At 40.9% G+C, this 26,098-nt stretch overlaps 1 protein-coding gene and 1 long non-coding RNA gene across 5 annotated transcripts in view; one reads left to right on the top strand and one right to left on the bottom strand.

The window, feature by feature from the left end:
* The window catches only part of LOC125969172 (ras and Rab interactor 2), a 39,577-nt gene extending 13,642 nt beyond the window's left edge, over window positions 1-25,935 (top strand). Inside the window, exons 3-13 of one of the 3 annotated variants that reach the window (XM_049720964.2) lie at window positions 1,959-2,053; window positions 2,185-2,395; window positions 2,476-2,590; window positions 5,347-5,419; window positions 6,206-6,297; window positions 7,729-9,117; window positions 10,330-10,412; window positions 10,874-11,099; window positions 11,235-11,366; window positions 11,977-12,140; window positions 15,088-25,935. In XM_049720964.2, coding sequence (XP_049576921.1) covers window positions 1,959-2,053; window positions 2,185-2,395; window positions 2,476-2,590; window positions 5,347-5,419; window positions 6,206-6,297; window positions 7,729-9,117; window positions 10,330-10,412; window positions 10,874-11,099; window positions 11,235-11,366; window positions 11,977-12,140; window positions 15,088-15,381 — 2,874 coding nt within the window. In that variant the 3' untranslated portion in view covers window positions 15,382-25,935. Of the gene's footprint in view, window positions 1-1,958; window positions 2,054-2,184; window positions 2,396-2,475; window positions 2,591-5,346; window positions 5,420-6,205; window positions 6,298-7,728; window positions 9,118-10,329; window positions 10,413-10,873; window positions 11,100-11,234; window positions 11,367-11,976; window positions 12,168-15,087 lie in introns of all 3 variants that reach the window. The other 2 variants (XM_049720967.2, XM_049720966.2) reach the window with 2 other exon arrangements.
* On the bottom strand, window positions 962-24,252 carry LOC125969185 (uncharacterized). Of its 2 annotated transcripts, XR_007481499.2 has the most exons (3): window positions 24,115-24,252; window positions 2,439-2,569; window positions 962-2,037 (listed from the first exon to the last, which is right to left on the bottom strand). It is a non-coding gene; the product is annotated as an uncharacterized lncRNA (long non-coding RNA). The 2 variants fall into 2 exon arrangements; XR_011086921.1 differs by lacking the exon at window positions 2,439-2,569 and having other exon boundaries at window positions 24,115-24,251.
* Window positions 25,936-26,098: the final 163 nt, after the last annotated feature.

Here is a 26,098-nt window from a genome sequence, read left to right as displayed (position 1 = left end):
CGTTCTCAGCTCTTTGTTTGTGTTTGTCACGTTAGCATACCTATTGTTTAGCCTGTTGTTGCTATCGTTTAGCCTGTTGTTGCTCGTTCATGACTGTTTTTGATGTGGGATTTTGTCGAATAAATTGCCCCCCAAAATGCGACTTATACTCCGGAGCGACTTATATATGTTTTTTTCACTTTTTGGGGCATTTTATGGCTGATGTGACTTATACTCCGGAGCGACTTATAGTCCGGAAAATACGGTACTTGTTAGTGCTGTAAACTACACACTTTTGAAATATATTCATGATAGCTCTTCGTACTGAGCAACAATATGTTCAAACCATATAATGATTATATCAGTCATGAGGCAAACTACGGCCCGCGGGCCACATCCGGCCCACTGGGCCGTTTAATCCGGCCCGCCAACCCTGAATAAATTGTATTATTAATTTTTTGGGGGGTCATTTTCCCTGCAATTACTATGTTTCCCCAGTAGATGGGGAAGCGCCCGCCCACGCATTTACTCCCGGGAGCCGTGTCAGAAAGCTCGGTGCACACTCACAAGTGCGTGCGCGTACTCAGTAGTACAGATGCGGCGCACTCCGCGCTCTATTTCATCTATCAGTGCCGAATTTCGAGCGTAGGCTGTGACGTCAGTATTCTCGTAATTCGCGCGCTGAGCTTTCAGATACAGTTTTACGCTAATGCCACCCACAAACCTTCCCCTGGAATCCTTTCATTAAAATGAGTGGCCCGAAGAAAAGAAAGGTGGACACTGAGTGCCGAATGTTAAAAAAGAGTGGACAATTTTGCTCGACCTACGTGTGTGAGAAGACGTTCAGCCACTAGAACGTCAACAAAGCCCGTCACAGATCTAGGTTAACGGACCGACACCTCCGCTTTATCCTAAGAATTACCACAACAAATTTTACTCCAGACTATGATGCACTGGCAAAAAAGTGAAACCAACAATACTATTGATTCCTTTATTACTTTATTTAGATGTATTCTTTCAGTGATTCTTCAAGATGATGTATTTGGTCAGAATGTTTGCCGTTGGATGTGATTTCGCCTCATTAGATAAACATATTTCATAAATCTGACCTGCAGGCGCTGAAGTGATGGAAAATGTTATTCATCATAACAGTGTCGCATTTAATAAGAATCACTGATAGTGGTTTTTTGGTGAAATATTTTTTTGATGCTGTTAATAAATGCATTTGTTTTAAAAAAAAAAGTTTAATATCCATGCTTTAGTACCTACTAAAAGTAAAAACCTTTTATGCAATGACCTTTACATGTCATTTATATTACTTCACACAAACACTACATCCATCTGCTCCTGGTTCGGCCCCCCGGTCAAAATTTAGAACCCAATTCGGCCCGCAAGTCAAAAGGTTTGCCCACCCCTGGATTATATGCTTATATTATAATCACACCGCATTATCATTGCCAAAGAGGCTGGTGGACCCCCAAAAATGGTCACCAGAGACATGCTGGATAGTGAAGAATTAAATTTTCAAGGGTATGCAAACATGTTGAAATTGGAAAACATAAAAACGACTGATGCAAGTCTGATGCAAACTGAACAAGACAAGACAAGCTAACTCGAAAATATACAAACCACGTGGAACTGATCTGCACTAATATTACACAAAACAAGAACAAGAATGAACGCTGAACGTGATATAGTGTCAAACACAAAGCCTATATTGGGGCGTTTCGATAATCATGCGAGTGTTCCCAAAACTGACCGCAAAACAAGACATGTTCTCACATTTTAATATAAGTGCGTACAATGCTTTGTGTGTAGTTTCCTGCCTGTCAGAAATTAGACACACACGCGGGAAGGCTGAGCAACCTTTTTCCTGTTTTCTAAGCCTGATCTTCAGCTATTCTCTAGGATTGGTTGACTGCTATTGACACTCGTCCTCACACTTATCTACCAGAGCCTCTCATTCTTTATTCTTGCAGCTGATTGATGCATTTGCGCTGGAGCTTGGGGAGTTAAAGAAGGAGATGGTTCACACCTCTCCCACAGTGGACCAGGAGCCTGCGGACACACAAGGGTATCAATCTTAAGATTTTGTTAACATACTTATTGCTTTCAACTTGTACTGGACTTGGACAATGTGTCACTTTTTTTTTACAGTACCAGGTGGATCAAAACTCCCTTTTTTTTCTCTCGTGTCTTTGTCAGGCTAGAGAGCGAGGTGAGTGGCGAGGTTAATGGCATTTACCTGGAACCCCCTCAATGCAGCAGCGTGAGGTGCGAGAGGGATTATGGATATGACTCATTACGGAGGAGGATGAGCGTCTTGGACAGATTGACTCAAACACACACCGCATGGCTGCTGCTGTCAGTCAGTGAAGAGGAAGCCAAACACATCCTCCTTAAACAGCCGCCAGGGGTGAGAACCATGATCTGGAATATTAACCAGCTATATTTTTTACCTAAGAATCTATAATCTTTGGTTGGTTTGTGATGCAGGTTTTCTTGGTAAGGAAGTCAGTCACTCTCCAGAGGAAGGTCCTCTCTGTGTGTCTGAAAGAGGATGGGGCAGGAAGCACCATCAGCCACTTTCCTGTCAGAGAAAGCCACTATAGTAAGTTTCCTGCTCTTTTTGCTTCAGTAACATACTGTGGTGCCTTTGAGGCACGAGTTTAAATAACTCCTTGACCTGTAACTCAAAAACATTTGTATTACAAATTATCTTTCCTGATTGGAATGAATAAAAAAAACCATCAACCCCCTCTCAAAAATCCCAAATTTTGGAATGTGTTTTTAATGACAAAAAATAGCACTCTATAATATTTCTACTTGTCACACTTTCTCCTTTAATAGTGCTGCAATTCTGGTGTGCGCGTCTTGGCCCCCTGTGGGCAGTCATGAACATACTTGGCTTCACAGTTCAGCATTAATATTTGTTGTTCTTTGCAGAGGACAAATAAATGCATGTTAGTATGTATTCTTATATGGTCTGTTTACATGTGTTAAATTTTAAATATTCATTGTAGTGGCTCTCAGCCATTGTCCCTAGGGGACCAACAGTTTTTGTGTGTGTGTAATCTTGAAGATACATGTACTGTATATTATATTTTAAAGCTCTGTTTCAACTGAATCCGACTATACACACTGCTTATCTCAAGTTTGCGCTTGCAAATCAAAACAAAAAATTGGCCATTGGTCTTGAAAAAAGTTGGGTCACTTGTACCTCAAGGGACCACTGTATATGACATCAAATGCTGCCCATTATTGACGTGAACACACACTGACCTTTTGATTTACAGAGTATTTGCTTTGAAGGGTAAATTACGTCACTGACATTTACAAGGGATAATTTAACAGCGTTTCACCTTGACTATAGTGGTGCCTGCAGTTGTCCTATACTGCCTCCAAATGGCCAAGGCAGGAAAAGCAGCACTTATCTTTTTTATTAATCGTCTCAGTGTTTTGTTGAATCAGAATTTGCAATATGGACCTGAAAGCTGCAAGAATGAAGAAGCTAGGAATCTAGTCAGTCCTGGTAGTGGCTCAATTCTTAACTGATTTGACCTTTGGGATTCATTTTTTTCTGTTTTTCAAAATTTATCTCATCAGTGAGACTATACACAAAAACCTTTGTTTTTCTTCTGGAAAATATGTACTGTTTAGAACAGGTATGGGCAAACTACGGCCCGCGGGCCACATCCGGCCCGCGGGCCACATCCGGCCCGCAGGACCGTTTAATCCGGCCCGCCAACCCTAAATAAATTGTATTATTAAACTTTTTTTTTTCGGTCATTTTGCCTGCAATGACTGCGTTTCCCCAGTAGATGGGGAACCACTCGCCTGCGGATTTACTACCGGAAGCCGTGTCAGAAAGCTCGGTGCACACTCACAAGTGCGTGTACGTACTCAATAGTACGGAAATGGCGCACTCGCGCTCTATTTGTAGCAGTGCCGAATTTAGAGCGTGGGCTGTGACGACAGCATTCTTGTAATTTGCGCGCCGAGTTTTCGGATACAGTTTTACGCTAAAGCCACCCACAAACCTTCCCCTGGAATCCTTCCATTAAAATGAGTCGCCCAAGGAAAAGCAAGGTGGACACTGAGTGCCGAGTGTTTAAAAAGAGTGGCCAATTTGGCTCGACGTACGCGACGTGACGTTCAGCCACATGAACATCAACATCAAATCAACACTGAAAATGAAGGGGAGGCTTTCAAGTTTGTTGTAAAAAAATGCATTTGGAATATGATCTGTACAAATAGCAGGGATTGAAACTAGCGACCATTCTCATTTTCAAACAATGCAGGATGCTCAAGGACATTGATGTACCACCTGTTTGTGACTAATCTTAACCTGTAAAGTTCTTAAGGCTTACTTTAAGGAAGTGTTTCCCGTTTCCTCACCTCCGTTACCAGGTGTTTGTGAGTTAAAACTCTGCTCTGATTTTCAGATACCCCTCACCGTGTTGCCGTTTTGATTACTTTATTTGGATGTATGCTTTCACCGATTCTTCAAGATGATATATTTGGTCAGAATGTTTGCCGTTTGATGTGATCTCATAAGATAAACATACATCTTTCATTAATCTGACCTGCAGGCACTGAAGTGATGGAGACTGTTATTCATAATAACAGTGTCATATTTTATGAGAATCACTGAAAGCCGTTTTTTAGGGATGTTTTTTTTTTTTTAATGCTGTTAATAAATGCATTTGTTTTCAAAAAACTTTTTTTGAATATCCATGCTTTACTACCTACTAAAGGCCAAAACCTTTTATGCAATGACCTTTACAGGTATTACTTCACACAAACACTACATCCATCTGCTCCTGGTTCGGCCCCCCGGTCAAATTTAGAACCCAATTCGGCCCGCAAGTCAAAAAGTTTGCCCACCCCTGGTTTAGAAGGTCCTATACATATGCTATGTCAGATATTCCTAAGCATTGTTGCTTGCAATGTCATTGAAGTAAAGGAAGTAGCTCCGCGCCAATGGATGCTCTCATAGCAGCTGTCACATTTCCTTGATATGACTGCACATGTTCAACAAGGGGAAGTGACGGTGTGCATGTGTGGGTCATCTGCTCACCATTGCATTTCCCAATCTGGACACATTGAAATAGAAAGATATTTACTGAACACTTAACATCCTTATGTTTTCTGTACGGCTTAACCTATTGAGGGTTGCACAAAGCCAAGATCACTTAAAGCAAAAGGCAGACAAGACCCTCAGCTGTCTGCCTGTCAATCACAGCCTACATAACAAAGAAACCATTTATACTCAAACTGACATCATTACGTACAAAATGGGACTTTCTATTAATTTTATAGTTGTATTGAAAACAATTTATATTTCCATGTTTGATTGCTTTATAGCGTTTTCTCTCGATGGATCTGGAATCAGCTTTGCAGATCTTTTTCGTCTCGTGGCTTTCTACTGTATAAGCAGGTACTTAACAATTTCTCTCCTTTTTTTTTTGATACTATGCTACTGAGGGATGACGAAATTACCATTTGAACTGTTTATTACACTACATGCAGATTGCAACCACTTAGATCATATGAACAATTGTAACAGAAGAACCATGGAATCACAAAGGCAATTGCAACATGTCATTTTGCATTCATATTATATACTGTATACCATATACCTTGATTAAAATGGTAATTCAAAAGTCATGTAACAGGATAATCAGTATTATAATGGGAATAAAGAGCATTGAGGAAAATGTTGAACAAACTGTGTAGTCATAAATATAAATTAGTTTTTGATACAGTATGTTGGTAATATCTCAGTAATTCACAAAAATAATACTATTTTTCATATTTTTTGGACGTGATAATGGGTTTTGCTCAGAGTACTCCATTTGAGTAAGTAAATCCAGAATATTGTGCAGGTCAAACAAGAGAATTTGAGCATTTGAATTTTGATGGCAATCACCATTTCGGACATTAGGTGACAACAGAACATGACAAACTATACCGTGGAACCAATACGCATTACAATGCTTGCCTCTTTCTCGTGACGTAGATAGGTTCAAATGGATAAAAAGCAGGTAGCAAGGTCCAAAAGTAGGTGGGCCAGTTTGTTGTGAATCTCATCCCAAAAAAGCCCTTAACTACAGATTCTTTTAGTGGCATCAATATCAGTGCTGACATCATAGAAGTGCCAACGTTCAGCTCACTCAACTGTCCCTTTAATGTTTTTTCTTAATTTTAATTCTGATTACTTTAGGGATGTCTTGCCCATCCCTCTCAAACTCCCAGAAGCCATTGCATCTGCCAAGACACAAAAAGATCTGGAAGAGGTGGCTCAACTTGGACCAGGTAGTCTAATCCATTGTTTTGTAAAGGTGGCAGCTCTAAATAAATGAAAATATGATCCCAATATTTTGAGATGAGTTGATGAATGAATGAAAATACTCAGCTGTAAATAGTGAGGATGTGACACGCTTGGTTTTGGTCAAGATGTTGAAAATGTTGAGGTAATGGTGACGTAGGGCTTGAGAAAATTTGATGGTGTGAAGTTGTGCTGATACCCCCGTGAACTGGCTCAGCGTCTCCACTGCATGCAATGCCGTTATTGTACTTTGTTTGCTTGCATTCCACGATATGGAGGTGGTTAGTGGCTTGAAATCAATGCCTCCTCTATCGCTTAAAACTTAACAATTTTTACATAAATATATTGTGAAAAGTGTCTTTAGGAAAGTGCACACTTATTGTAGACAAGGCAGTTTTTGTTTGTGAGCAGCATTTTCATTGCATCTCGTCTTGTCTTCCTCACATAATAAAGTCTCATTGAGGACAATATTTTGTCCCAACAACATTAGCACAATCTCGCGTTAATACTCAACTTTATTTAAAAAGAACAATCTCCATACAATGCTGTCCATAGAGTCAAAATCAGACATACAAAAACATAGACATTTAAAACAAGATATGAATAAAATTAAAACCATAAACAGTCAAACTATCCAATTCTATTCCTTTAATACATGTAGCTTTAGATTTAGTTGCTTGCATGAACACATATGCTTCAATCTGGAGACACGGGCAGACATATGACAGCAGCTGTCCAGTAATGTAACAGCTAGCGTTTCCTTTTTTAGCCTGCCGGTGGGGCTAATAGTTTAACTGGTGCACGTGAACTTCTGCTCGTCCTTTTCACTTTGGTCAAAATGGCACTTTTGAAGGGCTGATTCTAAGTTACTGTAGAATGTCTTTCTTCTGGGACCAATAAAGAAAGGCAGGACCAAAGAAGGCCATTACAAATTAGTGAAATAGAACACTTGAAATGACATACTGACACTTTTTAAGCGCTATATATTAATATATTCAAGGTTTATGGTAGCATTAACAATGAATAATCCAGGAACTACATGGCATTGTACTCTAGCTCAGTTTAAACATGACAGTACAAAGCTGACAGTGGAATGGAGCAACTGGAAATGTGTCCGCTATGTTGTTTGTTGAGTGCCCGCCCACTCTGTGAATAACAGCGGCGACTCCCTCTTTGAGGGTTTGACACACCAACGAGTTAGACGAAAGAGACACAGGACTGAGTCAGTGAGTTTCGGCCAGCGGCAAGAAGAAGGAAATACCCATTTAACACTTCAACTTCAAAACTTGAAAGACAACCTTTGAACTGGTGGTGCAAGACTCAAGAGAATGAGGTTGTGAAGATCAGTGTGCAGAATGAATATTTCGCTCTGTATGCCAGTCAGAATTTGCCTGAGTGTTAAACTGTCTCTCTTACAGGCTTTTGGGACTCTGCCCTGTGCAGCCAGCGTCCGACCTCCCACCTTCCCAGTCGACCCTCTAGCCGAACTCTCAGCCCCCAACGGACAAGCAGGACCACTGAGGAAGAAGGGTCGGAGCGTCATCATACTGGGCCCCACTGTGACAGCGCACCACCGACATTACGTCACCGGGCTTCTTCTCCTCGAAGTGAAAAAAGCCATTCCAGTGCTACTCTCTGCTTTGTCAACCCACTGTTTTTCCAAACTCGGCAGCACCATCACTGTGAGGTCAATCTATCTTTGCACGACACTATAAATGTGTCTATGAAATCCACAAGCGGCAGCGGCCAAGAGAGTGAGCGGCACCAAGAAGAGATAAAAGTGGATCGCAAATCGCACCCCCCTCCACGACCACCCCCACCTCGCTTGATGCTTCGCAGGCGACCGGCCCCACCTCCACCTGGACCTGCAGCACTTACCACCAGACCCAAAAGCATGCCAGTGGCCATTCCTGTGGCCCCAAAGCAGCAGCGGGCCCCCACCAGGCGCCCCGCTCCACCTCCACCGACAATGGGTGCTAAACACAGCAGCCCACTCAAAGGTTCAGGGAGATCACCGATCCATGTGCCTTCAAACCCACCACCTCCAAGACTCAATAAGCCACTTATGCCCCAACACTGCCACATTGCCCTTGATGATGAGACCATTGCCCAAGCTATAGCTCGAGTCAAGCCACCTGCTTGCGTTCCGGATGATATTCCGGTCGAGAACAGCAGTGTGAGTCCATCGATCCAAAACGAGAGAGGACTTCAACGACTCAGTGACATGAGCATGTCGACTTCTTCTACTGAGTCATTGGAATATTCACAATCTCCCGGGTTCTCCCTGGGCATGGGTTCCACCCAGTCATGCCACCTTAACCATCAAGACACAGACACAGTAGAGGACACAAGTGAGGACGATGATGAAGATGATGACGATGATGGTGAAGAGGAAGTGGAGGAGGACTATGGGGTGGGCCTCGAGGCTGACTTGGAAATGCGTCTCCGTCAGTCCTTCAAAGCGAGGAGGCGCAGGGTGGGTGTGAGCCTAAGCGGGGGATCATTTATTCTTCCCCAGGCCTTGAAGGGACGCTTACGCAAGGTCAGCGGTATGCTCACCTCCTTGATGACGCCAGAGAGACGGGCAGTGAAAAAGATTGCTGAGCTGTCCAGGAACAAAAGTTCATATTTTGGCTCCCTGGTCCAGGACTATATTAGCTTTGTTCAGGAGAATCGGGGTTGCCACACTTCAGGGGAGGATTTTCTGCAGACACTCAGGCAGTTCATGACGCAGATGAAAGCTTACTTGTGCCAAAGTTCGGAGCTGGACCCTCCGATAGAGTCGCTCATTCCTGAAGATGTGATTGGTAAGGCATTTATTCCATCTATTAGACGTCTTTGAAAGCATTATAATGTCAAAAGAACCTTTTTAAAGTTGATATGATTGTGCGTCATGTTTTGTCGACACAAGCGTGTGAGAAGTACGTCACTCAGTATCGCTTCTCTATAATGTGAGATGATCCAGTGGCAGCTCAGCTGTAGTGGCCACTTAGTTGAGTCAGTTGAATCACATTGAAAGGGATCAAAAAATCTATTCACCGCTATTCCTGGAGGCCCGCTATCCTGCCTGTTTTAGATGTGTCTTGCGGCCCTCCAGGACCGAGTTTGGATACCCATGGTGTTTACTTTTGCCTTAAACAAAAAAGAACTAAATGAACTCATGACTAGTTTGAATATGCTTTAGAGCTAGTGTTGAGTTACAGTGAGGGCAGCGGGATTTGTCCTGATGACGTCTATTCTTGGCCTCCAAATGTTGGTAATTTTTTTCTCTGCCCATTGCTGACATCTGAGAGTCATTTAAAAGGCAGTGTGGATTTAATCTAAGTTCTTAGTAAATATTATTTGGACATTATGTTGTAAACATATGTGAGCAACATGATGTGACCAAAGCAATGCATGAATGTGTGAATGACTTTTCACTTCACTCTTGTTCATTGTGGACAATAACAGCAAAGCTTTGTTCGGAAGAAAATTGATACATTCTGTTTGTGCAAACTGACATTTAACCCTCTGATGTCATAAGACAGCCCCTGCAGACTGTTGATGACTCAAGCCTGGTTTTATATTGAACACTTTGTGAACAGACAATTTCATAACTAATGACTCAACAACAATAAAATGTTGCTGATGTCAGGTCTAACCAATGGTTACCTCTGTTATTAATATTGGGCTCAATTATTTCACTGCTTATCAAATATTCAGAGCTACTCTGTCTTACTGTGTCCACACAGACTCACAGAATAGTGTCAACATCCTTCAGGGCCACATTAGGGCCACACCAACCAAAGTACATATAGAACATGCGCACACAATAATAAAATTTTTGTGGTAGCTTTTTCCTTTTTTGGGGGGGAGATTTAGCAAAATGCTCTGTGTCGTGTTATACCTTTTTCTCTCCAACACGATGGCTTAGCGGTCATAATCAATTGCTTAACTGCTCAACCAAATCAATTAGTATACTGTTAAATGACTGTGCTTTTAAAACCTAAAAATGTTATGTGATGCTTCATATTCAACAGAACAGGTGTTGGAAAAGGCCATGCACAAGTGTGTGCTGAAGCCTCTGAAGACTTTCATCGACGTGGCCTTACATGACTTTCAGGTGAGAGATCATCTTACATTTGTTTTCACAGTGTCACATTATGTATGACGACAAGGACAAAAGGAAAGTCAACCAGTTTACATACTGTAAAATCAAATCAGATAACCTTTATTTGTCTCACAGCGGGGAAATTTCCAGGTCATGTAAGTACAGTGAAAATGCAAATTAGATTTGCGGCAGTGTCTATTGATGTTATTTTCTCAAAACATAAATGATGTCTTTTAATGCAAGATCTTTCATTAATATATTTTATTTTGTATGCAGAGTATTCTGATGTTGGATCTGAATGATGACATTGAATTACATTTACATTACATATCAAGCGGTAACTTTTAGTCAACCTGATGACACAGGTGACAAATGTTAAAGCATTGACACTCACTGAGTAGTCATTGTAATGGTTCTAAACGTAACTCTGGAGCAAGAAGAACCAGGTTCAACTTAGGTTTTGTTTTTAATAGGTGAACTGTGGAGATTGGCAGCAGATGAAAGACAATTTAGCCTTGGCTAAGTCCAAGAGGCCTCAGGAGCTGGGAGTGGACGGTGCGGTACCACCTGACGCTATGGCCATTGGGAAGATTCGACACAAGTTCCTCAGCATGAGGAAGATGTACTCACCTGAGAAAAAGGTGTCACTGCTGTTACGTGTATGCAAGCTCATCTACACCATCATGCAGGACAACTCAGGTATGGAGTAAGGATTTGATTTGAAAATGATTTTGAGCTTGCAAACAAAGACTATGCGTTGATGTAGCTGTATTGCCTCAAAGTCTGCTGCCCCTCCCTTGACCCTTTTTCACCCACACGTCTGCTTCCTTCCAGGGAGGATGTACGGCGCTGATGACTTCCTGCCCATGTTGACGTATGTGGTTGCACAATGTGACTTGCCTCAGCTGGACATGGACATCCAGTACATGATGGAGCTGCTGGATCCATCTCTTCTTCAAGGAGAAGGTACTGCTTTATATTAATACAGGTTAATAAACATAGTTTACAGGCTTATATTTTAAGGTGTGTGATAGGAAATGTCTCCCGGCTTTTCCTACTTGTAAAAAAAAAACATGCATGGTAGAAACGTCCACAGTTTAAAAAAAGATGCAGGGTAGATTAGATTATATTCTTGAATATAATATATATTTAATAAGTCTTAACAAAAAAACTATTTTAAGGTCTTCTACCTGAAAAGAAATCTGCTTATCTTTACCGAGCAGCTGAACTTGAGAGCTCAAAAAGGAGGAAATTACAATCTGTGAGACTTGAATGGGTTGGACGAGGTTCAGAGGAAAAATAGGGCTAATGCTTCCAGTATGTCTGCCAAACCTGTCTGGCTTTCTTCAGTAAATTAGCTGGAAAATAGCATAGTTGTGGTATGATTATCCCTTGTTAACCGCAGTAAATTTAGAGCATATTTCAGTATTCAACAGACAAATGCTACCTGGCTGGAATGCAGCATTTTATGTTTTCCTAATTTCAATTACAGTGGGTTATTTATAATATTGTAGTATAATGATCAGGAAATGTCAAACAAAACCATACCATCAATTTATTACCTCTTCTATCCTAGGAGGTTACTACCTGACAAGTGCCTATGGGGCTATGGCCCTCATCAAGAATTTTCAAGAGGAGCAAGCAGCACGGGTGCTGAGCTCTGAGGCCAGAAACACTTTACATCAGTGGCACCGCCGTCGCACTGCTCAGCGTTCAGCACCCACCGTGGATGACTTTCAGGTAGCACACCTGACCTGAACCCAGGCTGTGAGTTGTGGCAATTTCAAATAGATCCTAATCTCTTCTGTTTTTAAATGTGTGATTGGTTTAAACAACAACTACAACGCTTTACGGACAAAAGTATTGGAACACCTAGCCATTTTATATGCAAGACTGAAAGTGGAAGAAATATTAATTCTCTGTCTACAAAATTGTGCACTCAATTAGGAAGACTTTCAAGAGCTCCAGATTTTAGCGAGTATCGGAACACTTAGCCATTTCATATGCAAGACTGAAAGTGGAAGGAACACGAATTCTCTTTGTCTACAAAATTGTGCACTCAATTAGGAAGACTTTTAAGAGCTCTAGATTTTAGCGATATACAGTAATCCCTTGTTTTTCGCTAGGGTTATGTTCCGAAAAGAACCTGTGATAGGCGAAATCTGTGAAGTAGAAACCTTTTTTTTTTTTTTTACAATCATTAGTCAAGTCAAGTTTATTCATACGTATGTATAGCCCTAAATCACAGACAAGTCTCAAAGGGCTTCACATCTGCAAAAACTGACAATTATTCTCAGCAAACCCTGATCTTAACTCCCAGGAGGGCAAGGAAAAACTCAAAAACATCTACTGAGGAAAAATGAGAAACTTAGACAAGAGACCATAGACGGGATGATCCCCCTTCCAGGATGACCAGGCTACAATGGATGCAGAGAGGGCACATAATGTAAAACAATCCAAAGAAAAATCGGATGTCCATATTCAAAGTGAAGATTGAAACCAAAGGACAAAACTTGTTTTCAGGCCTAAGCATTTGTTTAACAAAGAGAAGTAAACAATTTCTTCCAGATAACTACAGTAAAACAATAATTTTAATCATCAATACAAAGTACTGTATTTTACGCACTATTAGGCGCACTTAAAAACTTAAATTTTACTCAAAAAAACCACAGTGCGCCTTATAATGCTTTATATATGGATCGATTGATGAATTTGTTGATCCATGCTGGTTGTATACAGCGCTCTGCCCAAATATTTCAGTACGTTTTAGTACGACTAGTAAATTACAAGGTCGCATCGCTTCTTATTACGGCATTATTACGCATTACGGCAACCGTGGTCAGAGGGCGTCACTGAATAGCTGTTGTACCCGCAAGGCTATTTCATTTCAAAATAGGCTGTTCCGTTAATATTTTCGAGTACGTTTACGGATCAATATCCAACGGAATCATAAATAAGCAGCACCAATGTGTTAAATCAGTCTTTAGTCGGTTCCGATCACTTTTATGGGAGCGAGTTTGAGAAACGTGATTGTTTACAGGGGGCTGCCATGACACTTTGCTGAGGTTCATGGGAGTCTGCGAGCTGAGGCTCATGGGAGCTTGTGGGTAGCTAATGCTATAATGATAGCTGCTACACGCACGAGGCTATTTCATCTCAAAATAGGCTGCTCCGTTAATGTTTCGAGTAAATTTACGGATCGATATGGAAGGGAAACTTAGGTAAGTAGTACCAATGTGTTAGATCAAACTTCAGTCAGTTCCAATCATTTTATAGGAGATAGTTTGAGAAATGCAATTGTTTACAGAGGGCTCATTGGTTATTGGCTAGTGGATGCATACCGCAACCCTAGTCAACCTCAGTTTGTTGCAGTATAGCTTCTATTTTATGCGTCTTTTAATCCGGTTCGCCCTATATATGAAATAATTTCTAAAATAAAAAAATTCAATGAGGGTGCGCCTTATAATCCAGTGCGCCTTTTGGTGTGAAAACTACGGTACATATTATATAATGCGCCTCTGCAGCCTGACTTTCTTCTGAAGCCATAACACAATGCATGCGTGAAGCAGCGTGAAAAGTGAACTGTAATATAGCGAGGGATAACTGTATTCACATTTCTCATTACAATACTTTGGAAATCATGCATATTCTACAATGTTTCAAATTCACAAATTAATATAGAATTATTGACTCAATGAATGTAGCGGAAAAGTTATTAATCTTAAATTATAAGAATGTAAAAATACTGGAACGTTTCGGCTGACAGTACTGCTATTACATAGTTCCCTCGTTTATTGCAGCGGATATGTTACAAAAAAACAGCCACAGGTAAAATCCACGAAGTAGAAGTTAATCTTTTCTTCTAGATTTTAAAAAAAAAAATTATGATATTTTTGTGGGGGTATATTTATGCCTCTATTACGCCGTTAACTTTATTGTATGTGAAACCTGTAGACTCACATGAGACTGGCCTCTTTACACACATTACCAAATTATAGTGCTAATTGTCAGATGTGTAGCTTATTCACCGCCATGATTACTGACCCCGTATTGTTAAGCCAGACAAGTAGCTAGCCAAAATTTGCTGCTAGCTAAGCTGGTTGTGGCATTAATAGCATCGAGCTTGCCTCGACTGCCTACAATAAGTGACATAAGCACAGTGCGCATGTTAATGTGAGCGTGTTCAGTCCAGCCCAGCAAAACGTTTTGGGACATGCTCTGCAGCTCAACTATCAGAAAATGTAATATTTCTTACCCTCAGTTGCGCTATTCATTGTGTTTTACTGAAGTGCAAAATGCACATTTTGACTTGAAAACTGCAGTGTGAAACTGCTTATTTCAAGGCTCGTATTCAATTAAGAATTTGTATGCTTTCTCCAAATTGTTCCCACATAGGTGAAAGTCAAGAGTTGTCCAAATTTAAAAGTCTGTAGCAAAAGTTAGACTAAAGGCTCTATTTCTTGCTTTATAAAGGTGTTATCCAAAACTCATGTCCATTTAGTGGGGCCTATTTAGAATATTTGTATTTCTCACTAATCTTACAGCACATGAGACTTCAGATCAGAATCTAGTCCCGTTTACATTATATGCAAGCGATTAAAATGTACGTGCCAGAATGTATGTGCTTTTCTGTCTGCTTGTTTGTATTTCCTGTCATAATACAATATTTTTGTTCTTCCCTCTCAAGAACTATCTACGTTTAGCCCTGCAAGATGTGGATACGGGCTGCACAGCTAAAACCTTAATCGTCCAGTCATACACCACGACAGAAGAGGTCTGCTCACTTTGTGCTGACAAATTTAAGGTTTCCGAGCCTGACAACTACGCTCTCTTTCTGCTCACCGAGGACACCTGTCAGCAACTGGCCCCTGACACACACCCTCAACAAATCAAAGCTGAGCTTCACAGCCGACCCCGAGCAAAGACCTTTAATTTTGTCTACAGACGGGTGCCGAATCTAAACCTTAATATACCAACTTAGTGCCTTCTTTATTAATGTTCAAGCTGAGCAGTGAGGGAACATTCCCCAAGTGGCAGCACTTGAATTGAAACAGTTACTGATATTCAAGTAGTGTTCTAGTGCTTAAACAATCTTGACTGATGAAGAATTTTAATGGAAAAGTGGGAAGTTGGACTCTGGGAAAGTGTTATGTGAGTCGTAGTGTGCCCTTAAAAATGTATTATGGTGATACTAATTGTTTGTGGCATCGGCAGAGTCAAAGAGGAAATGATAAGTCATGCAAAGTGTTGATTTATTGATTTGGAAATGACAGTAGTACCTCGACTTATGAACTTAAATGCTTCCGCGGTCCGGTTTGTAAATAGAAATATTTGTTAGTAGAAGCAACTTTTCCCATAGGAATTAATGTACATTCTAGATCAGGGGTCACCAACCTTTCTTAAACCGAGAGCTACTTCCTGGGTACTGATTAAGACAAAGGGCTACCAGTTTGACAGACTTCTGAAATAGCCAATTTGCTCAATTTGGCTTTCACTGTGTTATTATTGTCATTTCCAGTTCACATGTAAGTGTGATTCTAACAAGAATAGCAAAAATACAGTCAAACCTTGGTTTTTGACCACAATCCGTTCCAGAAGGCGGTCCGAGAAGCGAATCGGTCGAATTCCGAATGTATTTTTCCCATTACAAATAATGGAAACATTTTTAATCCGTTTCAAGGCAAAAAACAAAAAACACCTTTTTTAAGCATTTTTTCACTTGAGCATATTTGTCCGATCGCGCAACTGCAGCGCACCGCCGAACGCGCAACCGTAACGTGTCGCCCACTGCGCAACTGCACCGCGCTGGTCGCATTATTGTGACAGAACCGTTGCTAAAATTTAGAAAATATTTTTAAAGTCCTGATGTACATTCCAAAATTTAAGTCGACCTAAGTGCGCAGAGAGCTTAATTTTGTCCGATCGCGCAACTGCAGCGCACCGCCGAACGCGCAACAGTAGCGCGTCGCCGACCGCGCAACTGCACCGCGCTGGTCGCATTATTGTGACAGAGCCGTCGCTAAAATTTAGAAAATATTTTTAAAGTCCTGATGTACTTTCCAAAATTTAAGTCGACCTCAGTGCGCAGGGAGCTTAATTTGGTCCAATCGCGCAACCCCAGGGCGCCGGGCGCGCACTGTCGCATTGTTTTAAGAGCGTCTTTGTGTTTTAGGATGGCTTTACTGATCCCACTTGCTTTCTTTGGAGACATGATTAAGGGTTAATACAATCCTCAAAGTAACAAAAATACAATAACAACGGAGTCAGTCGGCATCCGGGCCGCGCGTTCGGGTTTTCTCGGGTCCTCCAGGCTCATCTCGCGAGGTTCGACCTCCGAATTTTGTTCGACAACCAAAGCAAAAAATCTCAAATTTTTTGTTAGAATTCCGATTTGTTCGAGAACCAGGACGTTCGAAAACCGAGGTTTGACTGTAAAACAAATAGATGCAGCTCACTGACAAGTGCCGCTATATGAGCTAATTTTAGAACAGTCCTGCGGGTGACTCATGCGGTCCTCACGGGCGACCTGGTGCCCGCGGGCACGTGTTGGTGACCCCTGGTCTAGATGATCTCTTTGAGGGCTTCCTTGTAAAACATACACAAAACCAAAACAATACCGTATTTTCCGGACTATAAGTCGCTCCGGAGTATAAGTCGCACCAGCCATAAAATGCCCAAAACCGTGAAAAAAACATATATAAGTCGCTCCGGAGTATAAGTCGCATTTTGGGGGACAATTTAGTCGACAAAATCCAAGACCAAGAACAGACATGAACGAGCAACAACAGGCTAAACGATGCGATGCTAACACGAAAAACACAAACAAGAAGCTGAGAACGGGCCTGACGTAACATTCAGAGGTATTAAAAAAAACTATTACATAAATAACACGTTTATAAAACTATCTGTGTCACTCCAATTCATTAAATCCATCGATAGTCCTTTGTCAACAATGCCGTGTGCCGCGCCGCAGTTGAAATTACTCCACAGGCCCATACAACGACATATAAACTATATTTTAAAATAACTATCACATAAAAAACAATGTCAAACCATTTGTGTCACTCCAAATTATTAAATCCATCGATCAAATTTCTTCTTTTATCGATCGTCCTTTCTCAACAACGCCGTGTGCCGCGCCGCAGATGAAATTATTCCACAGGCCCATGCAACAATATATAAACTATATTTTAAATAACTATCACATAAGCAATATTATCAAACCATTTGTGTCACTCCAAATCATTAAATCCATCGATCAAATTTTTCGTTTTTTATCGATCGTCCTTTCTCAACAATGCCGTGTGCTGCGCCGCAGATGAAATTATTCCACAGGCCCATACAACAATATATAAACTATATTTTAAATAACTATCACATAAACAACATTATCAAACCATTTGTGTCACTCCAAATCATTAAATCCATCGATCAAATTTTTCGTTTATCGATCGTCCTTTCTCAACAATGCCGTGTGCTGCGCCGCAGATGAAATTATTCCACAGGCCCATACAACAATATATAAACTATATTTTAAATAACTATCACATAAACAATATTATCAAACCATTTGTGTCACTCCAAATCATTAAATCCATCGATCAAATTTCTCGTCCTTTATGTCAAAAAAGCCGCGCGTGGGCAGCTGACGTCAGCCTCCTGGGTCAGTTGCGTCTCCTTTTATTCCACAGATGTAGTATATAAATATAGTTAACAAAGTACAAGGGAAGACGTGGGTTTGGTAAACGGCCCTTTATTTAACAAAACGAGAGTCCAACGAGCCAACAACTATGAACTGTAATGATAAAAACATATAGAAGTTGCTACACAAAATAAAATATATATCAAATAACTATAACAAAAATAAAAAAAAATTCCAAACCTACTGCGTCACTCCTAATCAATAAATCCTTCAAACTCTTCGTCTTCCGTGTCACTTTCGAACAAAGCCGCGATTGATGCCGGTAATACGTGGGGCCCTTCGTCATCTTTGTCGCTGATGTCAGACTCCTCGTCAGTTTCAGTTGGAATTATTCCAGATTTTCTAAATCCTGACAAAATGATTTTGGGTGTAACCGAAGCCCACGCTTTGTCGATCCATCCTATGACGTCCAGGAATGTTGCACGTCGCATTCTCCCGGTTGCCGTGAAGCTGTGTTCTCCGTCCACCATCCACTGCTCCCACAGGTTACGCAGAACTGCTTTAAAGCTCCTATTCACGGAGACGTCAAGTGGCTGAAGTATTTTAGTACAGCCTCCAGGGATGATGGCAGGTATGGAGTTGAGACTTTTTAATTTCTCTTTTATCTGTGGCGTGATATGCGCTCGCATGCTGTCCATCACAAGCAGAGCTTTGTTCGCTCTGAAGAAGCCATCCGGACGCCTAGTGTAGCACTTCGTAAGCCACAAGTTCATCATTTCCTGATCCATCCACCCTTTCTCATTTACGGCGACAGTAATTGAGCGGGATTGGATTTTGGGCATCGTTTTTCGTTTAAAGATGACCATTGGTGGCAATTTTGAGCCATCTCCGCAACATGCCAGCACCACTGTCAAGTGCGATTTTTCATGACCAGTAGTTTCTATATTAACACTCTTCTGCCCTTTTTCTGCAACACTTCGGCCCATGGGAATGTCGAACGTGAGGGGGATCTCGTCCATGTTAATAATATGATCCGGTGTCACGTTTTGCTCACTTACATGCTTCTTAACGAACTCGCGGAAACTGTCGATTTTTACTTGGAAGTCCGGTGGGAGCGTTTGGGACATCGATGTTCTTGCTCTGATAGAGAGGCGATTGCGCTGCATGAAGCGATAACACCAAGATGGTCCTCCTTTAAAATCCGTTATATTCATCTCCTTGGCCAGCACCCGTGCATGGATTGAGAGGCAATTGCGTTCCATGCGATAACAAGAAGATCCTCTCACTACATTTCTCTCATACAACTCATTTATATTCATGATTTTGGCAAATACCTGGGCGTGGAGACGCAATTGCACTGTTGATAAGCCTCTCCCAGCAGCACGTTGTTCAAGCACCCATGCACGAACTCGTTCTTCGAGCTGTGGCCACTTAGCTTTTAGCCCGCGATTAGCTCTTTTCGTTTTCTTTGTTTCGCTAAGAGTGGCCTCCGCTTTTCGCCAATCCCTTACAAGTTTCTCACTAACGCCAAACTTTCTTTCTGCTGCTCGATTGCTGTTTTCGGCAGCATATTTCACAATTTGAAGTTTGTAACCTGCAGAATAGGATTGTCTTTTGGGTGCCATTTTTGTTAAGCCCTTCCCAGTTGATGAGTCACGGCCAACAGTGAAATTTAGAGCGCCCTCATCCAGTTTCGTCTGAAATTAACGTTTTTTGTTTTGTTTATTTGATTGTTTCATCAAAGTCTGCTTTATTGTCAATTTCTTCACATGCCAAGACACACAAAGCGATCGAAATTATGTTCCCACTATCCCACGGTGACAAGACATAGTACACAATATGCATACAAGTAAACAACACAAAAAATAAAAACAAGAAGGCACAAACAATGAATAAATAAGAGTGATGAATAAATAATAAAGAAACAATTAACATAATAAATATAAGAAGAGCAAAAATGAAGCAAGTGTGCATACAGCAGACAGTGGACATGGATATGTCACTTTAAAGTGTTAATTAATTTATTTGATTTTTTCTCTCTATTTTTCATGCTTTGAATATGCACATATAAATGCATGCGAAGTGATCAACTATACTAAAACTAACATGTGAAGTGGTCAACTATACTTTTAAGTAAGTGATGTGTTAATGATCAAGTAAAAATGTGTGAAAAAAAAACATATATAAGTCGCACCTGAGTATAAGTCGCCCCCCCACCCAAACTATGAAAAAAACCGCGATTTATAGTCCGGAAAATACGGTAGTTGTCCTTAATCACTCTATATGTTACGTCAGGCCCATCCTCAGCTCTTTGTTTGTGTTTGTCACGTTAGCATACCTATCGTTTAGCCTGTTGTTGCTATTTAATGAATTGGAGTGACACCGATGGTTTTATAAACATGTTATTCAGGTAATAGTTGTCCTTAATCACTCTATAGGTTATGTCAGGCCTGTTCTCAGCTCTTTGTTTGTGTTTGTCACGTTAGCATACCTATCGTTTAGCCTGTTGTTGCTATTTAATGAATTGGAGTGACACCGATGGTTTTATAAACATGTTATTCATGTAATAGTTGTCGTTAATCACTCTATATGTTACGTCAGGCCCGTTCTCAGCTCTTTGTTTGTCACATTAGCATACCTATCGTTTAGCCTGTTGTTGCTATCGTTTAGCCTGTTGTTGCTCGTTCATGACAGTTTTTGGTGTGGGATTTTGTCGAATAAATTGCCCCCAAAATGCGACTTATACTCCAGAGCGACTTATATATGTTTTTTTTCACTTTTTGGGGCATTTTATGGCTGGTGCGACTTATACTCCGGAGCGACTTATAGTCCGGAAAATACGGTATTACATGAATAACATGTTTATAAAACCATCAGTGTCACTCCAATTCATTAAATCCATCGATCGTTCTTTGTCAACAATGGGTGCGCGCGGCTGAGGCTCATATAACGATAGATAAACTATATTTGAAATAACTATAATATAACCCAATAATATTATCAAACCATCCGTGCACTTTAAATCCATTAAATCCATCGATCAAATTCCTCGTCCTTTGTCAACATCGCCGCGCGTGCACCATGACGTCAGCCTCGTCTTTATTCCACAGATCTAGTATATAACTATATTGTAGCGTTAACAAAGTACAAGAATAGACATGGGTTTGGTAAACGGCTCTTTATTAAACAAAACAAACTTCCAAGCGTGTGGCGGCGTGGACTTCCAGACACGAGAGCTCCATGGCATAGGACCGGACCGGTGTTGTGCGTAATGGCCATGTCCGAGCCCCATGCACCGTTTGCGGACAGCCACTCGGCCGAGCGCCGGCCCCCGACTCAGTAGAGTAGGACCGGGCGTGCGTAAAAGCCATAATAGTTTTTCAAACCTTCTATGTCACTCCAAATCCTTAATTCCTTCAAACTCTTTGTCCTCCGTGTCACTTAGAAATGATCACCGCTAATGATGCCGGTAGTCCTTATGTGGGCACGTTTGTATGTAAACAACCGCCACGCCGCGCTACTGACGTCACTTGAAATAGTAATCCCTTGGTACATCACGGTTCTCCAAACTTTCTTTCTGCTGCTCGATTACTGTTTTCAGCTGCATATTTTACAACTTGAAGTTTGTAACCTGCAAAATATGAGTTTCTTTTTGGTGCCATTTTTCTTAAGCCCACCCAGTTGATGAGTCACGGCCAACGGTGAAATTTAGAGCGCCCTCATCCAGTTTCGTCTGAAAATAGATTTTTTTTGGGTTGTTTTATCAAAGTCAAAGTCTGCTTTATCGTTGATTTTTTTTTTATATACTAAGACACGCAAAGAGATTGAAATTACGTTTCCACTATCCCTTGGTGAGATAGTACACATATGCATACAAGCAACACAAAAAAAAACCAAGAAGGCACAAACAATGAATAAATAAGAGTGTTGAATAAATGATAAATAAACAAATAATAATAAATAATAATAATAAATATAAGAGGAGCAAAAATGGAGCAAGTGTACATACAGCAGACAGTGGACTTGGATATGGTGCTTTATGTCAAGATGGCGGCGCGTGCACACGCAGCGGCCACTCTCTGTCCCGTTCGGTATTTTGTGAGCGTTTACTGAGTGTTTGTCCGGCAGTTTTGTGTATGTCCGTCTCGTGTGATACGTCGTGCTACTAGTGCGGCGGGCATGTTCTGCTCAACATCGGCGGAAGTGGGTTTTATGGCGTTCTGGACTTTGGTGCGGAGAGATTAAGGGCGCTCGGACTGCTTCGTCATGGAGCGACGCCGGACTGGCCTGCTCTTCCTCCCCCGGTTGGACTGCGTCGTGAGCTCGGACTGCTCCGTCCTGGAGCATTGTTGGGATGCGTCGGCAGCGGGTCTGCAGCGGGTCTGCGAGGCAGCGGAAGAGGGGCCAGCGCGGAGACGTCGGGCCAGGCTTGCGGCCAACCCAGGTCGCCCAGCCGTGCCTTCCATTCTCCTGGCGTACGTTCGTTCGCGGGACGAAAAGATGGGTTGTGTTCGCCTGATAGGATCCACGAACCGGACAGTGCGTGCCTGCTGTGTGCTCGTGTTCACAGTGGCCTGGTTGACTGTCATCTTTCCGGACTTTGCTGTGCATCGGGAGCGGCTAGCGTGCTATCACTCTTATTGTTCATCTTCTTGTTTTATTTTTCCTGTGTTGTTTACTTGTATGTGCGCTGTGAACTCTGTCTTGTCACCCTGGGATAGTGAGAAACGTAATTTCGATCTCTTTGTGTGTCTTGACATGCGGAGGAATTGACAATAAAGGAGACTTTGACTTTGACTTTGACTTTGACTAAAGTGTTAATTGCTTTATTTGATGTTTTCTCTATTTTTTGTTTTGAATATGTTCAAGATAAAGATATAAAAGCATGTGAAGTGATCAACTATACTAAAAATAACATGGGAAGTGGTCAACTATACTTGTAAGTGATGTCTTAATGATCAAGTAAAAATTTGTGAAAAAAAAACATATATAAGTCGCTCCTGAGTATAAGTCGCCCCCCCCCACCCAAACTATGAAAAAAACCACGACTTATAGTCCGGAAATTACGGTATGTGGACATGCACACTGCCTGAAAAGCAGCAATGGCATATTATTAAAACATTTTTGTAATAAACCTTTTCATTAACTGCTGTATACCCATTCTGCCTTCAAAAGGACATTTAAGTTAGTGTATGCTACTAAAAGCATTTAGATCACCAAGTGATGAGCTGTCTTAAATGAACAACATCACATAGAACAAAGTATTGTAACTACTAAGGTTTCACTTGTGTTACTTAGCAATTGCTGGTCAATTGCGACTTGTATTACTATTATTATTGTTATGAACACATGTTTTGTATTCAAATGATTCTTTTATATCTCACTATCTTTAAGGTGACAAAGATTTGTGTTGTCAGTTATCAGTTCTGCAACGGACACTATGCAGAGTGATGATGAGTCGGCAATTGTTCTCAAAATGGATTCTAAAAGCATGAAAATTGAGTATTGAGTAAATGTAAATTCTACAAATATTTGAAATCTGATATTTTGAGGTTTATTCCACTGAGCACACTCATGATACAGTATAGTGGTAGAAATTGGATGTGTAGGTTGAGGAAGTCACCCCAATTTTTTTTTAAAATTATGTTGTATGTGCTCCCACTACTGTAACACGGCATTCTGATTAACAGTATGTTTGTGGAATATACAGTTGTCAGGTCTCGGTTCACAACAGATCATGGCTCAGCTTCAGAAAACTGGTCAGCCGTAATTGGTTGTGACGTGAGACCTAGCAACTGTGATTTGTTTCAGTCAACAGCAAGTGACAAAATGGCCGCCCTCTGAGATGGATTATAAACAGGTAGATTTTGCCTGTTTAATTCATATCCCTCGAAAGAACATTAATCAAAACACTGTTCCGACCAGTTGAGTTGCACAGAACATTTACTAAAGAAATTTGGGGGTTGACTTAGTGTTTAAGGTTCTTTGTGACTATAAAATGTTGTCTTTCTGAGTATGTTTTGGTCCAAGTTTTACAATTAAGCAACTTTGTCATGTCTGTATGCAATCTACCATCTGTTCAGGGATGTCCAACCTTGGTCCTGGAGGGCCACTGTCCTGCCTGTTTCCATGTCTGAATGTCTCTGGAAAATAAATGTACGCCACTCAAAATTACTACGATGCACTTGGAAAAGTAGTGACCATCAATGTTAACTCAAAAGTTGAATATAGACCACAATGCATTCCGAGCAGGGAAATGTGGCGCAAGCACAAATCAGTTGTGTAACAGTTACTTTATATCACAGAAATAATTATTTGTTTTGATTCAATTAAAAATATGAAAGACAAAGGAAAGAAATTTCATTCACAAATAGAGCTTAATGTGCTGGTTTGTCATATGCATACGGTGATCACCTGTTACACAACAAGGAGAAAAGTATGTACCGATTGGACACACGTCAACCGTGATCTCCCTTGCCGTTTTCAAGAGTAGTCATGCCACTGCTAATCACTCTGCACATTCTAAATCACCAGACTTCGGCCAAAATCACAGTATCGAATAATAATGGTCAAAACTAAAGCGTGCCATGAGAAAAATTTAACATTAGAAAAGAAAGCTTGTCAAAACAGGTCAATACCAATGATCCAGTCACGTACATAGTTCCTCTCACTTGTTGTGCTCCCTTCATTTTAGGTCAGAATTTCCTGTTAATGTTTAAGGTATTTTTTTTAAGTGCTTGGCTTGAACTGTTCCAAAGTACACTGACCCTCCCATCCGAAGTTGTGACATACCGACCATGTGTAACAGAGAAATTTGTGCTCAATCACCAAGAGGCGTGGCACATTGACTTGATCGTGGGGTTTTCATGAGACGGGCATTTTATTGAGATCTAAATATAAAAGAGGAAACGTCATGCTTTAATTGAGAAATTCACTTGCGTGGTGGTTCTAGAAGTTACTCATCTCCATGCAGTGATGCGTGTGCGGCTGAACTAACAGGCTCGTTTGAAACGGCATGTCTTTTGACATTAAGTAATTTATTCTGAACATTGTGCACATGACAGAATGCATGTTAAATTGGGATTAATTGGAAATAATTGTTAAATTGGTCAACACCAACATTTTATTTGGAATATGTTCCGTGTGTCCCAACTTGTTGAAACACAGCTGATAAGATTAATATTTCTTATGAATTATATGAATTAAACAGATAAAATCTGTATGCTTTTTATCCATCTTTTTACCACTGTCTGTCGATTGAAAATGACATCACGGTTGCCAGATCTCTGGTCACAACCAATCACGGCTCACCAGTTTTCTGAACTAGATTAGTTGTGACTTGAGACCTGGCAACTGTGATGTAATTTTCAGTTGAGAGCAAGTGGAAGAATCCATCCCTAAAATAGATGAAAACAGGTGAATTTTGCTGCTTAATTCCTATTCCAAAAACGCAGTATTAATCAGATTGCTGTAGTGGCGTGCATACAACATATAAAGAACATTTTGGGGTTGACTTCCCTTTTAAGAGCCAATACAAAATGAGTGCAAGCCTTCCGCACATCATGATAAATGCAAGTAGGCAAACAATACACCATTGGGCAGCATATTTGATACAGGTTTGCCTGCCTGCCGTAGCTTGCAATATGTTTCACCCATACGGCGCTGGACTTTCAGTGTTGCCGCCCAGAGTGATTTGATGAGAATGCATATGCGCTGGCATCCAGCTATGCACCTTTTTTCTGGCTTAAGCACACAGAAGATTATGCACCTTTGTGGCTGACCATCCACTTTCTTTGTGCATTTTAATTAGTTATTACCTTCTTTGCTGAGTGAGAGTTGCCTGCTGGTCAGTGTATATTGAATGTCATTCAAATAAACCTTGTCTTTTTTTTATGGGTCCACCTATTTTTGTTACCATTTGGGTATGTACAGGCTCCAAGTAATCATGGTTGAATATAAGACTTTAAAGGGCTAGAGACACCGGTATATGTATAAATCGGTTTTAGTTAGCTTATGGGCTTATAAATATAAATTGACGCTCGAAACAACGAAAAGG

This window comes from Syngnathus scovelli, chromosome 5 (genome assembly GCF_024217435.2).
Source record: "Syngnathus scovelli strain Florida chromosome 5, RoL_Ssco_1.2, whole genome shotgun sequence".
NCBI lineage: Eukaryota > Metazoa > Chordata > Actinopteri > Syngnathiformes > Syngnathidae > Syngnathus > Syngnathus scovelli.
This window is presented reverse-complemented; position numbering and strand designations above follow the sequence as displayed.